The 16,463-nt window shown below is 45.7% G+C and overlaps 1 protein-coding gene across 3 annotated transcripts; it reads right to left on the bottom strand.

The window, feature by feature from the left end:
- Positions 1-1,193: 1,193 nt before the first annotated feature.
- Positions 1,194-13,895, bottom strand: LOC309336673 (uncharacterized protein). Of its 3 annotated transcripts, none has more exons than XM_081852822.1 (8): positions 13,771-13,895; positions 9,565-10,403; positions 7,580-7,700; positions 6,888-6,970; positions 5,291-5,423; positions 5,073-5,156; positions 3,881-4,327; positions 1,194-3,217 (listed from the first exon to the last, which is right to left on the bottom strand). In XM_081852822.1, the coding sequence occupies exons 2-8, from the start codon at positions 10,258-10,260 to the stop codon at positions 2,733-2,735; spliced, it is 2,049 nt and encodes a 682-aa protein (XP_081708948.1). In that variant the 5' UTR covers positions 10,261-10,403; positions 13,771-13,895; the 3' UTR covers positions 1,194-2,732. The 3 variants fall into 3 exon arrangements, with proteins under 3 accessions (XP_081708948.1, XP_081708947.1, XP_081708949.1); XM_081852821.1 differs by lacking the exon at positions 13,771-13,895 and adding an exon at positions 11,204-11,803; XM_081852823.1 differs by lacking the exons at positions 5,073-5,156; positions 13,771-13,895 and adding an exon at positions 11,204-11,803.
- Between the last annotated feature and the right edge of the window lie 2,568 nt (positions 13,896-16,463).

Raw genomic sequence — 16,463 nt, 5'->3', positions numbered from 1 at the left:
CCTAGGACTTGCCGATCAGAAGGTTGGTGGTTCGAATCCCTGGGACGGGGTGAGCTCCAGTTGCTTGGTCCCAGCTCCTGCCTACCAGCAGTTTGAAAGCACGTCAAAGTGCAAGTGGATAAATAGGTACCGCTCCGGCGGGAAGGTAAACGGCGTTTCCGTGCGCTGCTCTGGTTCGCCAGAAGCAGCTTAGTCATGCTGGCCACATGACCCAGAAGCTGTACGCCGGCTCCCTCGGCCAGTAAAGCGAGATGAGCGCCGCAACCCCAGAGTTGGCCACGACTGGCCCTAATGGTCAGGGGTCCCTTTACCTTATTATGTTCTTGCTTGTGAGTCACTTTGTGACTCGTGTGAGTGAAAAGTGGCATAGGTATACAATACATAAAATGAATGAAAATGGCTGAGGGGAAAGAGGCAGTTATTAGAGGGAAGAACCCCAAAAAGAGGCAGCTTAGGAGAAGCAGAGGCATGGCTAACCAGAGACACAAAAGGGAAAACAGGGTTGGCTTCTTCCTGTCTACCTGAGTTGCCAACTTCTACTTCTCTCCAGGCTCTGACGTACATATGTAGTTGTCAAAAAAGTCACGACTGATTCTGTCACTGAGAATCCCAGCTCCTCCAACAAACATCTAAGGATCCCCAGTTTGGAAAGCTGGGCAAGGTGCTTGCTTCAGGATCAATCAATGATAATATTTGGAAGAAAGACTCTCAGGGAAATGCGACTTGTGACCCTCAGTAATTTTCAGCCATCTCAAAATGGGCCCGCAGGTAGAAAAATTGATAACCGCAGCTTTAAAACTATTTCAGCAGCAACAGTAAGGCAGTGCAGCTGGGTTGGGGGGGGGTGAGTCAATTTGCCAAAATCTTTGAGGAATAAACAGAGCAAATTTCAAAGAGCACCCCAGATCCTGGGGGCCAAAACAGAAAAGTTCCTGCTTGTTGCTGAGACCAGTCTGACTTATAGAAGTTGAAAAGGTCTCACTTGTTGTTTTGTAGGGATTGATTTGGCAGAGTTTCACATGGGCATCCTAACTAAGAGCTAGAACGTTTTAAGGCTTAACTAGTAAAAACCAGCACCTTGGATTGCAAACCTAAGCATGTGTTTACCGAAAAATAAGTCACATTAAGATCAGTGGGGCTTAAGAATTAGCTTGTAAGTACAAGAGGTTAAATTAAAGAAGTCACTCCACTGATTTTGAAACTTCAAAGCCATTTTTAATGGACAAAAAGTAATTCAACAATTCCTCCTTGCCCCCCAGCTGCCACATTTTAACAGGGCACACATAACTTTGCATATCTATCTGCACATGTATCAGAACAGGGTATATAGGGTTTCTCTATTGACTCTTCTGGGTGTGTAACAAGGTCTAATTTCCTACTTGGTTAGAGCAGGGATAGCCAAAGTGGGGCCTTCCACTTTTTGTTGACTACAACTTCCATCATCCCTGCCCATTGGCCATGTCGGTTGGCTGTGGCTGATGAGAGTTGGAGTCCCACACTATTTGAATTATGCCAGGTTGACTATGCATAGATTCAAATGTCAATGACAGTACCATATGCATCTTGCTCACAAATAAATTGGAGGATTTCAGCCTTGTGCAGTTGAAATCCATCCAGTTGAACTTGAACAAATTGATTGCCTGTGGAGAGAAGAGCTTAAAAGCTTGTTTTGTGCCATGCTTTCCTGGCATGAAGAAACTTTTAAGCGTTGTCTTCCTTGCCAGGCTCTGAGAGGCTCTTGCAGGAACTCAGACACACCCATGGGATCCCCAAGCTTACTCACTGGGCTGGTAAGCAAGCTGGAGAGCTTAAAAGCTCTCTGCCCTTCCTTGGAAGGTAAGGATGGTCTCACAGGGGCAGTTTCAAGAGGGAGGTTTGCGTATGCGTGTTTTTGTATACATGCACCATCCCCAGAATGTAGCCCTTGTACAAGATGCAATCATACAGCATGAAGCTTCTTTTTACATCAGAACAAGCAACATTCTCCCTTGCTCTCTGGTGATTCACATGACTGTTCCTCTGGATTTGTGCATCAACAGTTCCAGGAAAGTTCTACAAAACATTCTTCAAGGAAACAACCAGGAAGAAAGAGAAAATGGGCGAAAAGCAATGTGTCTTCATATAGAAGTACAGATCGGGCTTTACAGATTACAAGCCTCCACACCCAAGCAACCCATCACTCTCACCATTGCAACAAGTGAAGTTAGATTCGGGTAGGGGGGAAATGACAGAGTGGTGTTGGGGAAACAAGTGGTGCTCTCTATCTCTCCTGCGCCCATCAAATTTTACAGTCAGAGGTTTTTCTTCACTCAAAGCATCCATAGGCTTTCTTTCCTGTGTGGATTCTCTGATGGTCAATGAAACACTCTCTAAAGCAGGAGTAGGGAGCCACCAGGCCACAGGCCAATTTAGGCCCATCAGACCTCCCTAATTTGGCTCACAGGGCCATTTTGGCACAGCCATGCCCATAGGCCCTACACCCGATACCATGCATGATATCAGGTCAGACACTGGGGCAGGAAAAATGTGGCCAGGCCAAAAAGGGGTCACAGGCATCACCAAAGATAGTCAGTGCTTGCACAGCCCTGTACCTTTGCCTGCATGTTGCAATTTCAAACTAAATCAAGTTTAGTTTAGAACAATTCCTTGTATGAGTCTCCCGGTGTGTTCTCAACCCAGTTTTCCAACGAAAGCTTCTGCCACACTCAGTACATGTGAACGTTTTCTCCCCACTATGGATCCACAAATGTTTGAACACACAGTTTCTCCAGCGAAACTTTCCCCCACACTGTGGGCATCCATAAGGCATCTCCTATATGGAGCCTATGATGATCTTCAAGACAAACATTGTTCATTAAGGTTTTGCCACACGAGGGACATTGATAGGGTGCCTTCTCTGTAGGAGGAGTTTCCTGGATTACAAATCCTGGTGTGCTGGGGCACACATTCCCAGGCCGGGAGGAGTATGACAATTTTTTCACCCACAGGTGCTCCACAGTTTCCTTTTGGGACTTGCGGCCTTCTAAGAGCTTGATGGGCTCCTTTTGTGTCTTCACCGCTTTCTTTCTCTGCCGCCCTTCAGGTTCCCATTCTGGTTCTTGAGCCAGTGTCATCTTACTTTGAGGAAATTCTGCTATCCTTCCATTAGATACACCCTCTCTCTCATTCCTTTCCTGCTGAGGAGTCTCCACCCTGAACTTACTTAGCCCCTCATTTCCTACAGGGATGGAGAGAAAGTTGAATTAATCCATCTGGATATGAGACACAATGTTTAATAAACCAATCAGTTTGATTAATTCTTCAACACAGAGAATGAAACTTAAGTAGAGGTGTTGCGCTGGGTGGGGCAAATCCATTATTATAACTTCCTGGCAGGTGGATTGCTGTTGCTTACCAGGAGGGAGAGGGGAAAGGCCAGTGTGGTGCAAAGGCACTGGCAGGAGCACTGGTCTGGCTCTCTCTGCTGGTGTGTTTGCACCATGCCAACCTCCTCACCCATCTATCGCCTGGTAAGCAGCAGTAACCCACCTGCTGGGAAGCTGGCATAGCAACTCTGCCCCACCTACCGAGCCACTTCTGAAAGCGCATAATAGGGGAAACATTTTACTGTTCCGTGTACTGTTTCATAAAATTCAAGAGTAACTTAATGAATGTATATAATACAAGGAAGACTGGACAACTGGATTTGCCTCAGTAGTGGTCAAATCTGAAATCAAAGTTGCAATTAAGTCCCCAGCAGCTGTTCTGAGGAAGGACTGTTTTGCCCTCAGCTCCAGTTGCTGGACTCCCCCCCCCCCTGCAAAACAAAACCCCCCAACAAAGCAGGTTTCCCCAAGTCTATTTGTCTGATCATATCTGCAGCCTCAAAGTAATCTCTGACCTTTAGTGACAGATGCCGTGGCAAGCAGTTGCTTCTTGCCTCTGGGTTCCATCTTGGTCTTGTGGATTCTCAGGTGGCCAGCAAGGGCATGTATCCCACAGAAGGTTTTCTCGCACTCAAAGCACTGGTAAAGTCCTCCCCGCGTGTGAATCTGCCTGTGCTGAGCGAGGTTTGAGGAGCAAGTTCTGGACCCGCGACGGAGTTTTTTCTCTTGTGGTGGATCTGCGATTCCTTCTGCAAACTCCTGGCTCATACCATGCAGAGTCGGAGTTCCCTGCTTCATCCCTCGGTCACTCATTTGAGGCCACATCACTCCAGGACTCAGGGAAACACCAGGACTCAAGGGAACAGTGTCCTGGGGTTCTCCTGATCGTATCACAGTTGGGCTTTGTCGCTCAGGGATTCCTTGCTGAGAATTTTCAGTTTCCTTCCTGTTCATGCTCCTGCCTGTTGTGAAGGTGAGAAAACACAGGGGGGATCGTTGCTATTTTATACAAGAGCCAATTCTGCATTGTAAAGAGAACTGAGCTTTGAGCAAACCCTGAACACCCGGCCTCAATATCTGCTGTCCAGAGAAAATATGCCAGTGATAATCAGTTGCTCAGGTCCTGCTCATGGGATTCCCATGGGCATCTGCTTGGCTGCTGCCAGAAAAATATACTGGACTAGATGGTTCTTAGGCCTAATCTAGCAGAACTGGTCATGATGGTAATGTCAATATCAGCCGGAGTGTTGCATCTGGGTATCAGTTGCTGGGAATCATGAGCTGGTTTGCTCTTCTCATGGTCCTGCTTGTAGGTTTCCAAGGGACTTAGCGGGGGAAATAAGGTGCTGGGCTAGGGTGCAGGATTTGATCATGCAGGGCTCTCTTTCTTACATGCTTCTCCTGTGATATGGGAATAATAGGGACCACTATCCCCCTAACAAGATTACTGGAAGTACAAACACAGCCAATATCTCCATCTCAGTCTCTGCTCTCTCTAACCTAATAAAGGATCTCAAGAAGCAGGGGGATGGGAAAGGACCTTCTCTGTGTTTTAGACTCTGAATTGCTCCTGCAAGTCAGAGCAGGTAGTATTGGATTAGACGGGGCAAGACACTGATGTGGTTTCAGGCTGTTGCCTATATACTCATCACCACCAGGATGTAACCATGGAGTCTCTGTGATTACCCTTACCTGAGAGAGTCTTACCTGGGAATGTATCTTTATGCTCAGAGTTTGGGAGAAATACTAATTTTTCTTGTCCAACCAGGCTGGGGAAGACCACTGGTCCTCCTACAGGTTGGAGACACAATTGATGTATGAGGAGAAAAGAGGAGTTTGTCTTACAACTGGGAGAAATATGGATGCCAGACATATCCAATGCTTTTGGGGTGTGACAGCAGTGTACATATGCTTGAGACATTTACCTGAGAAAGCAACGGTCTCATCCTCCTCCACCAAAACTTTCCAGTACACAGGGCTCTGAATGGGACAGAGCACAGCATTCTCTGTTGTATCCGACAAGACAGTCGCACCCTTCAAATCAACTGTCCCCTGAAACTACAAGAGGGTTTCCTGCTCTGAATACAGAACTGTAGACAGGTCACATTCATGCCATACATTTAAAGCTAATTCCTTCCCTCCAAAGAAACCTGGATGCACTGTTGTTTGTTATGGGTGCTGGGAATTGTAACTGTATGAGGAATAAGCAGCAGTTCCAAGGATTCCTTGGCAGGTGCTTTTAAATGTATGGTGTCAGGAATGTGTCCCCCGCCCCGAGCACAGCAGAAGAGTCAGCCTCAGAAACTGAACTAAAGGAACAAGGGGCCGACTGCAGATGACAGCTGTTTGTCAGAGTTTAGAGAGGACAGCCCAGGCCCACTCCTTCCCAAGGAAGAAGCTGTTAGCTCCCAAGGAGAGGAAGAGTTGGAAGTCAGCCAGATCGTTGGCAGGCAACCATCAGCCAAAGTCTGAGTCTGTGTCTTCTGGGAGTGGGGAGGAGACAGGCCAGCCGTTCAGTCCCTGTACTAGAAGATGGGAGAAGCTCAGAGAACAACAGAAGGGAAGGAGAAGAACAGCTCAATTTTGGGGTTCTTCCTGTTGGGGAAGGGACAATGAGACAGACTGAGCAACTACTGTTAATGAGAGCAGGCGGAAAGACTGGGCTCTGGATATGTTTCTTCTTTTAAATAAACTTACATAAAACTGATGGGGACTCATTGCTGCTTATTAGGCTGCTTGATTGCCAGAGATCATTATATATGCCATGGATGTGACCTGGAAAATACCTTCTTAGCCAACCAGTCTAATTTCCTGCTTGGTGCAGGAGATTCAGAGCTAGAGTTCTCCAGATTCGGATTGAAGATCTCCAGCAATTCTTACCATCAAAATGTTTCTCCTCATGTCCAACCAAAATCTCCCTTCCTGCCACTTAAATCCCTTAAATCTAGCCCCTTAGGTCCCTCACTATCACATATGCATCTGCTTCCTATAGAAACTAAGGTTTTTTAGTGAAGTGGCACCAGTTCTTTAAAACACAGTTTGGAGAAACAAACTGTTGCTTGTCCGGTTGTTTGCAGGACAACCAATGGTTTGTTGAACAACCCAGTGGAGGAGCTTCATGCTCCGGCACCGGGGGGGGGGGGCGGAGAGCAGGCAGGGGCGTGGCTGGTGTGCGTCCCAGGGGCGTGGCGCCCAACGCAGGCGGGGGGCAGTCGTGATGGGCAGCCGTGCTCTCCCCGCCCCTCTCTGCCTCCACCAGTGGAACAACCTATGGGTTAGTGCAGCATTGGCAAATCATAGCCCATGGGCTTCATTAGGCTGGACAGGCCTCCATGGTCATTTTGGGCAAATCAGTCAACAATAGGAAAAACTAAAATGAAAAAGATGGCACCTTCTGAATTTGGCAGCAAGGTGACAGAAAAAAGCTGCCCAAATAAAAAAAACAGACTTTTTGATGCAAAGAAAGATTCAGGAGCCCGCAGGAGGAGGGGAGACAGCAAGACAGCTAACGCATGAACCTACCTCATCCAAGACACCTTCTGCTAACTCTGATCCATCAGGGCAATGCAAGGGAGCAGAGACACTTTGGGATGCTGTTCTGCTGGCTGTAAGAGACAAGAACAGGTTATGTTTTCAGAAGCAACATTTGTATTGTCATTTATTTCAGTCATTTCCATGATCCATCCCTTCTCAAAACATAACCAAAGTGGCTTACAAGTATCAGAGAGTTTGGACACACATAGGAGGAGATCCACTTGTGGTAGCCACAGAATCACAACAGCCATTCCACTAGTGGATGCCCTGTTCTTAGAGGAGCACAACAGCCAAATCCAATGGGCTGCTTGGACTGGCAAAGTTACTGTGTTAGCACTACCTATTTTGTCCTCTTCTGCACAACAAAAAGAGCTTGCTCAGCAACATCAAAAATTCCAGACCACCTGCCAATGCCCTGCCCCATTACCAATTTCCATCCCCTCACATTTCACCCCAAACCCCTCCCTCCCCTCCCAGTTTGCCCAGTCCCAAGATTCCCCCAATTGCTGCTCATGTTTCTTCCCTTCACCCCCCCTTCTGTCTGCACACTTCCTTCTATCAGCAGTGGCAGCTGTTGGGGTCAAAGGGGGGGGGATGAGGGGTGGGCATAGAAAGGCCTGCCTTGGCCACCTGCCTGCCCCACTGCTCGGCCAGCCTATGGCGAGTCACTTAACCCTTACATAGAAGCGTGGCACCACCACCACCCTGCTGCTTGGCTTCCTTGCAGATCTCTCTCTCGGCGGAGTGGGCCGCCATCTCCTCTGCCCTCAAGAAACTCTGGGTCATTTTCTGAACCGGCTCCTGAAACAGCAAGGAAAACTGCATCCCATAAAATGGATTGAAACAGAAACGTTAGGGATGGAAGCCATACTCAATTTCTGAACTCCCGTTTCCTTGGGGACACCGCTCTGGAAGTGGCTTGATGTTGAGGGGAGTGCAGTCCAGTGGGAGGACAGGTGTTCTGCATGCAGAAGATCCCAAGCTAAGTCCCCATTTTAGTTTTGTTCTTTAAAAGGATCAGGTAGCGGGAAACGGCTGCTGCTGGCCAGAGCAGGAGACAATGGCCTGGCTCACTTGAAGTGAGCTGTATATCACTTTTGAAACTTTATTAACTTTATTGTTTCCTTCAATTTAAATCCTGCCCTTCCTCCTAAAGGAGCCCAGAGGGGGAAACATATCAGGAGAAAACTATTTCAAAACCATCCTAAAAACAGTTAAAACATTTGTGGCACAATGGGTTGGTGTGCCTGGCTGTTAACCAGAAGGCTGGTGGTTCAAGCCCACCCAGAGACAGCTTTGGGCAGGATTCCTGGATTACAGGGGGTTGGACTAGATGACCCTTGGGGTCCCTTCTACAACTCTATAAATCTATGATTCTACAATTTCAAAACAGTGATCTCAGGTGTGCCAGGAACAGTGATTTTCTTTTTTCTTCTTCTTTTTTAATTTTTTTTTATTTAAAAGGTAAAGGTACCCCTGCCCGTACGGGCCAGTCTTGACAGACTCTGGGGTTGGTGTGCCCATCTCACTCAAGAGGCCGGGAGCCAGCGCTGTCCGCAGACACTTCCGGGTCACGTGGCCAGCGTGACAAAGCTGCATCTGGAGAGCCAGCGCAGCACACGGAAACGCCGTTTACCTTCCCACCAGTAAGCGGTTCCTATTTATCTACTTGCATCCGGGGGTGCTTTCGAACTGCTAGGTTAGCAGGCGCTGGGACCAAGCAGCGGGAGCGCACCCCGCCGCGGGGGTTCGAACCGCCAACCTTTCGATCGGCAAGCCCTAGGCGCTGAGGCTTTTACCCACAGCGCCACCCGCGTCCCCAAAGGAACAGTGATTTTCAAATACCTGGGTAAACAGGAATGTTTTCAACATTTCACCTGAATGAAGGGCAAAGACATACTTTGCAAGAAGGAAGGGCATTCCACAAACAGGAGACCCTATCATAGGCTTTCTCTGCACCAACTAAACAGCACCAACTTTGCAGCCCCCAGTGGTGGTACCACCAAAACGGCCTTGATCCACACTTTTGACTTATTTTGTTTAATTTCTAGCCTCCCCTGCCCCACAAAAGAAGTCAGCATTGGGCTATTTTGAGATTTCCCCCCCTCCCTACCCCCCCCCATTCTTAAGATTCAGCTCCCTTCTACGATTGGATTGAAGATTTATACAAACTCGTAACATGTGAACAATCTGCATATAAACGCAGACTTGCCATGGACAAATTCAATGATGTTTGGAATTCATATAGCTACTGTAATAGGTTAAGAATTTGTGAGGTACAATAACCTTGCAAAATATACAGTTTTGGGTTTTTTCCCCTCCCCTCTTTTATTTTCCCTTCTACACAGGTTCTGTTTCTCTTTTTCGCTTTCTCTCTTTTATTTACGTCTCACGATGTTCAGTGCACATATAATGATGTACTTTTTGAACTTTCAATAAAAATGTTTAATTATTATTATTTTAAAATATGTTTTGTATTCCCATGAGGTTTCTCCATTCCTATTGTGCCTGAACAAAGCTTGTGGAGACTGGTGGTCCATGGACCAGTTTGGGAACCTCTGCTGTAGATCAAGCCTCTTTTCTCAGCAGTTGGCAACCCACATCACCCCTCTGTGCTGGCTTCAAAGAGACAGGCCATTAAGTTTTCACATCATGCAAATCTCACCTCCAGTCTCCACATCTTGGCCTCTTGATGGTTCCTCAGGAGGTCTTCTGCCATGGCCACTGCCTGGGCGCAGGCTTTTGGGCTACATTTCTCCATCCTCTTCTGGGTTTCCTGGGGCAGGATGGCCAGGAACTGCTCCAGGACCACCAGATCCAGGATTTGCTCCTTTGTGTGTTTCTCTGGTTTCAACCACTGACGACAAAGCTCACGGAGCTGGCCATATGCCCTCTGCGGGTCTTCCACCTCCTGGAAGCGGAACTGCCTGAAGCACTGGCGCTGGACCTCCATTTTGATTGCGTCCCCTTGCAAGATGGCAGCCTTCACTTTCCCATAGTCCTCTCTGTCGCCAGCAGCCAGCTTTCTAAAGGCTCTTGCTGCTTCTCCACCAAGGGCCGGCACAAGCCGGGCTGCCCACTCTTCTCTCGGCCATTGACAAGCTTCGGCAACTTTCTCAAAGGAGACCAGGAACCCTTCAGGATCATCTTCTGACAGTATGGGCTCTGTCAATCCTGGATTCTCCAGAGTCAGCTTTGGGGGCTGGAGGTCCTTCAGGAATTCTTCAGAGTGGCTCACCCTCTGCTGTGGCGGCCGCTCCTGGGTTTGCTGGTTAACATTTTGTGGTGCTGCCCCTCTTGGAAACTCTTCAAAGTGGGCAATGCCTGGACCTTTTCCCAGGTCTTCACAGCTTATCTCCATTTTTGACCTTCAGTTTCCTCCCCTTATTCTGTTGGCAAAATCCTGTCAGTTACAACAGGTAGTTTTATGTGCATTTCTGAGGCCTTGAGCCTTTTCTTGAGAAAATTCCCCAAGAGTGTAGTCTTGGGTAGTGGGGATACTCCCTACAGGAAAGAGATAAGAGTAGAAAATAAGTACAGTGGTACCTCGGGTTAAGAACTTAATTCGTTCTGGAGGTCTGTTCTTAACCTGAAACTGTTCTTAACCTGAGGTACCACTTTAGCTAATAGGGCCTCCTGCTGCCGCCGCACCGCCAGAGCACAATTTCTGTTCTCATCCTGAAGCAAAGTTCTTAACCCGAGGTACTATTTCTGGGTTAGCGGAGTCTGTAACCTGAAGCATCTGTAACCCAAGGTACCACTGTATCTGTTTAGTTACATGATACATACTTGAGGGAGAAGCCAACTTTTGTTCTTTATTTCTACCAACTCCCCCCCCCCCCAAAATAATAATTAAGAAACAGCTTGGACAGTGTCTTGCCAAAGGCAAGGGGCTTCTTTCTCTGGGATACAGAAACAATACAAGACACAAGTGATGATAACGCTAAGGTTGCAGGTTCAATCCCTGTATGGAACAGCTGCATATTCCTGCATTGCAGGTGGTTGGATTATACTATAATAATAATAATAAATTTTTATTTATACCCCACCCTTCCCAGTTCAGAAAACCGGGCTCAGGGCGGCTAACAACAAATTTAAAACACTTAATTGTAGAAGCAGCATAAAATACAGTAAAAAAACATGAATAACAATAAAATTCAAAGTTCAGAAATCAGTTTGGGGGAAATCCATCTAATAAGCCTTAGTCATCAGATGATCATCAGGATCCCTTCCAACTCTACAATTCTAAGAAGTCTCAAGATTTATTAAACAGCAGGCAGATCATACATAAGAATATACCATACCAAGCAAGCAATTTCTCCTTTCAGCTGCTGGGAGCCCCCACCGTAGCCTGGAATCCCAGGGGTCTTATAGGTTTTTCAAGGCTTGTTTGCTGAATTACTTGCCCCCCTCCAGAGAGAGTGAGAGAGCACTAAATTGCTCACACCTGGGGTGGACCACATGATCAGGGCTGCAGCTGCCAAGAAAAAGCCTAACACCACTCCAAGGTCATTAAGAATGGGATGGGATACTCCCAACGTAATATCTCTTGCAGGTGTTAAACTGGCAGGTGGACAAATTACACAATCTAGCAAAATCATGCTAACTCCCAGCCTAGGAGAGCGGTGAAGGACCATATAGATGTTTCCCATGCAGACGGATATTTTTTATAAAACACAACTTTCCTCCCAAGGCACTTTGGGATAACCTGTTTATTGCAGGCTTGATTAGATGGCATCAGCTATTTAATGAGCATACATTCATTGTTTGCATTGAGGAGAGATGCTGCTGCATCAGAACAAGCGCATTTTCCTGTCACTTTCCTTATTGAAAAAAGCCTGGTCTTTTAGAAAATCAGGTTTATTGTTAAAGAACCCCGCCCCAAAAAAACCCGACTCTGGACTACCCTTTGTCAACAGAGCATAGGGCAAATCCACAACATACATTTGAAGCAAATTAAATGCAGAGGGCCTTCATGGTAGTGGTGCCCGCCCTGTGGAACACCCTCCCATCAGATGTCAAGGAGATAATTAGCTGAACAGACCTGTATAGGGAGGTCTTTAATGTTTGATGTTAAGCTTTTATATTTGTTGGAAGCTGCCCAGAGTGGCTGGGACAACCCAGTTAGATGGGTGGAGTACAACAAAACAACAACAACAGGTACTACTATTGCGCAGGGCTTGCCTCAAAGATTCCTAGAAATGGGAGCTTCACCATCACAGAGCTACAGTTCCCAGCACCCTTAAACAACTTGTCCCATAATTCATTGGGGTAAGTCATGTGCTTTGAAAGTATAATGTGCATCTGCCATCAGTATTATTTTTTTCAGGTGTGAGGAAAGACTGACTCATTTTGTTGATTGGGGACAATATATTCCACACAGAAAATAAGGATTCAGATGCAGATTGTTCTTCAGTCTTGGGTCCTTAGATGTCAAGGGACTTTCTCCCCCAAGGAGCTCAAAATCTGCCATACATAGTTCTCTTCTTTTTCATTTAATCTCCATAACTACCCTGTGAGGTAGGTTAAGCTGAGAGAAACAGGGACTGGCTCATGGCTGAGCCGGGATTTGAACTCTAATCTCCCAGGTCCTAGTCTGATCCTTTTAACAACTACACCACACATACGGGCTGCAACCCCAGAGTCATCCGCGACTGGACCTAACAGTCAGGGGTCCCTTTACCTTTATCTTTATTCCCTTCACAGAGCCACAATATCCAGAGTGGTTTTTAACCATCAGTCCGTCTTCCAAGGGAACTCTGGGAACTATAGTTCTCTGAAGGAAATAGGGAGTCTCCTATTAACTCTGAGCACTCATAACAAACTGCAGTTCACAGTATTCTCTTTTTGTGGACATTCATTTTTCTCTTTGATGGAACAAGCACAGAAGTCCATCCTCTGCCCACCTGTTTCAGAGGACTGGGTTCAGACCAAATGAATACTGTTATGTACTGAAGTTCTCACCCTGGGTCAGCAGGGGGATACTGTAGATAGTTATGCAAATAAGGGATCGAAAGTGACGTTCAGTGATTGGATAGTTTTAGAAAATTGTTAGTTACGTTGTACTGGAGCTCTATATAAGCAGGCTGGCTGAACCCTTCAGTTCAGTTCTGTTCTGGCCTGTGAATAAACAAGAGCTATTTGAAGAATTGCTGTGTCGTCTGATATGTTCACCCACAACTTAACAAATACAAAGGAGGATCTTCATCTGGTGCATGAGAGGCTTTCCTTGTGTGGACATTGTCAGTCAGACTCTCCAGGTACCTGACCACTGGCCATGCTGCCTGGCGCTGATGGGAGTTGTAGTCTAAAAGTACATTGAGAGCACTAAGTTAGGGAAAGCTGCTCACCACCTTAATGGAACTACACCAGGTGCGGGCAACTTTCAGCCCTCCGGACGTGCCAGGTTCTGCCCAATTTCGGTGGGGCAGGGGCAGCGTGCGTGCATGAAGTTATGTGCATGGTGCGTGTGGGTTCGCTGCGGCCACAGGTAGGCCCTGAGAGGCCAGTTGCAGCTGCAGGAGAGCCCCTGCATGAACATTTTTGGGGGCCTTGCCTCCCCCCCCATGGCACGCCTGCTGAACTACAACTCCCATCAGCCCCACTTGGCATGGTTAGAGATCGGGTGGTGGGAGATGTAGTCCAACAATATGTAGGGGGGCACAGGTACTCCATTTTTTATTTTTCAATATATATATATATTTAAATTATTGGCTAAAACTAAAATGGTATGGCTGTTTATTAGCAAAATAGATTTAAATCAATGCAGCCCAATTTGCGGGGCATAATCTAAGCCAGTCATAGTTCTTCCTGCCCCGCTTTTTTCTCTCTCTGATGTCGGACTCAGGCAGGGAATTTGTTGATGAATTACCTCTGAGCACGTGCAGAATGCTAGGTGCAGAACCTTCTCAGTAAATCAGCCGCTTTCCATGAGTTAAGGATAAGGAGCAAAGCTCATGGCTGGTTGCCAGGCAGTCTGTTGCTAAGCGCCCAGAGGGAGAAGGCCTAAGCCAGCTATCTGCAATGCCTTCCTTGCCTTTATTGGATCATTTCTAATATCTGTTTGCCTGTTCCTTCCAGTAGCACCTTAAAGACCAACTAAGTCAGTTCTTGGTATGAGCTTTCGTGTGCATGCACACTTCTTCTTTTCGTGTGCATGCACACGAAAGCTCATACCAAGAACTGACTTAGTTGGTCTTTAAGGTGCTACTGGAAGGAATTTGTTTTGTTTTGACTATGGCAGACCAACACGGCTACCTATCTGTAACTGTTTGCCTGTTGTAATTGCAAGGGCATGTAGTAAATCCATGTTTAAGTTTTTTAAAATGGTGAGGTGCAAAGTAATTGATTAAGCATTGCTGGGTGTAGGGGAACTTTATAACCTAATATTCTTTTCCAATGGGTTTTTATTCTGTTTGTGCACTGTTTGTGTAGCAATCCAGAGAACACTTGTTTGTAACTCTCTGTTAACTCTACCCTTAAAAGCTAAACCATTATTTTTTTTGTTATTCTTTCTCAACTTGTTGAATCAACATGTCTGATACTTCCACTCATCCTTTAAATAGTTCCTGCATGAATAAACTCCAGAAATTGTAAATGATTATTCCAATCTATTTCATCCAAGCTGCAGGGTCTGCTAACATAACCCCTAGATATCATAATGCTCTTAGGAGGCATGGGCCTGCTTTTGGTTTTTGTTCAAAAAGCACAATGGTACTGTTATAAGATTTTTAAGGTCTTATATATATATATATAAAATAGATGTTCATAAATGTACCAAGCATACAAATATGTAAACCACATGTCTGAAACCCACATAAAAGTCCTGAAACCATTTTCTCTCTCTTCCAAAATGACCTCAAATATTTCTCTGCAAGGTCAAAGGAAATGGGAAATCTCCCCATGGTCTCTTTCACAAATCCTGTCCTAAGGGCACATTTAAGATATGAATAGGGTGTGAGCCTGTGGCCTGGATTCAGGAATTGAGTAACAAAAGAGTGGCCAGGATGCCCAGGTAATCCAATCAAGCGACCTAGCAGGCAAGAGAAAAAAACAACACACTCAGATTTCTATTGTAGTCTGGGAGAGGTGGTCCTGGGATACACCCCTTCTGTGGTGTATGTATGATGTTTCTGGGGATGGTCTGGAGTTTGAGGGTGGGCAATTTAAAAAGTCTATATATTCCACGGGTGGTATTTAACACCAGCTAAGTTGGCAAAGTGGAAGGACAGATCCTGAAGCTGAGGCTCCAATACTTTGGCCACCTCATGAGAAGAGAAGACTCCCTGGAAAAGACCCTGATGTTGGGAAAGATGGAGGGCACAAGGAGAAGGGGACGACAGAGGACGAGATGGCTGGACAGTGTTCTCGAAGCTACAAACATGAGTCTGACCAAACTGCGGGAGACAGTGGAAGACAGAAGTGCCTGGCGTGCTCTGGTCCATGGGATCACGAAGAGTCGGACACGACTAAACAACTAAACAACAAGAACAAAACAACAAGTTGGCAAAGATATATAAATTGAAATCCAACATTTATTGGAGATGTGGTAAAGAAATAGGAACAACAATACATATATGGTGGGGGTGTGAGGAAATTAAGAAATTCTGGACAGTAATACATGAAGAATTAAAGAAGATGTTGAAAATATCAATAATAAAAAAACCAGAGATATATCTCCTTGGACTGATAGGGGAAGAGATGGGGAGGGGTCAATCTTCTTATATGCAAGTACAGCAGCTAGAATAGTGATTACTGCTAAACGGAAATCTCAAACTCTACCCTCAAGGGAGGAATGGGTTTGTAAATTAAATGAATACTTAACTTTGGCAAAAATAACAGCTATTATAAGAAATCAATTGAATCAAAAATTAAGAAAGGAGTGGAAAAATATTGCTCAAAAAAAGATATGCTAAAATGCTTGGATTAAAATGTAAAGTATCTGAGGTTAATTAGTAAGGAAGGATAATAAGAATACATAGAAGGATTGAGAAGATTGTAGAATGCAAAGATAAATGTAATCTCAGAATGTAGAGGAAATCAAGTAGGGGCGGAGGGAAGCGGGGGAGGGACAAAATACTGCATTTGATTGATGATTTAAATGATAAATATATGTGGGGATGGGGAGGATGTGGGGATGGCTTTGGTATATTTGCATTGTGATGTAATATAGAAAAAAACCAATAAAAATGGGGGGGAATAAAAAAAATAAAAAGTCTATATAAGGGCAGGCACACCTTTGTTCTGGGTCCCTCCCTGCCCTCCTGCGTGTGGGGGGAGCACCCTGTTGCAACAGCTTTAATAAAGATCAGTCTTACTGGCTGCTTTGCTTCTCAATATTCTCTGGATAGTCTCTGTTATTTTCTCCTACCAATGCAGAACTTCTTGGGTACCCCATAAGGGAAAAGGAGCAGTTTTTTCTCATAAGAGTACACAATAGCCAAAAAGGAAAAGATAATTGGCAAAAACCACATTCCCTCTCACTATTGATCAAGGAGTTGAAAAATTATTTCCTTGGGATGGAAGTATTTTCTGTTTTGTAAATATGAGTGGAATGTGTTCGCT

Source organism: Podarcis erhardii, assembly GCF_964252035.2.
Source record: "Podarcis erhardii genome assembly, chromosome: 2".
NCBI classification, from domain to species: Eukaryota; Metazoa; Chordata; class Lepidosauria; order Squamata; family Lacertidae; genus Podarcis; species Podarcis erhardii.
Note: the sequence above shows the minus strand (reverse complement) of the source record. Positions and strands in the feature narration are given on the sequence as shown.

Coding starts and splice junctions, on each gene's coding strand:
- LOC309336673 (XM_081852822.1), bottom strand. CDS start 10,260: ATGGAGATAAGCTGTGAAGACCTGGGAAAAGGTCCAGGCATTGCCCAC. Junction 7,701..9,564: donor CCAAGATGTGGAGACTGGAG/GTGAGATTTGCA, acceptor TTGCTGTTTCAG/GAGCCGGTTCAGAAAATGAC. Junction 3,218..3,880: donor CACGGCATCTGTCACTAAAG/GTCAGAGATTAC, acceptor CCATCCCTGTAG/GAAATGAGGGGCTAAGTAAG.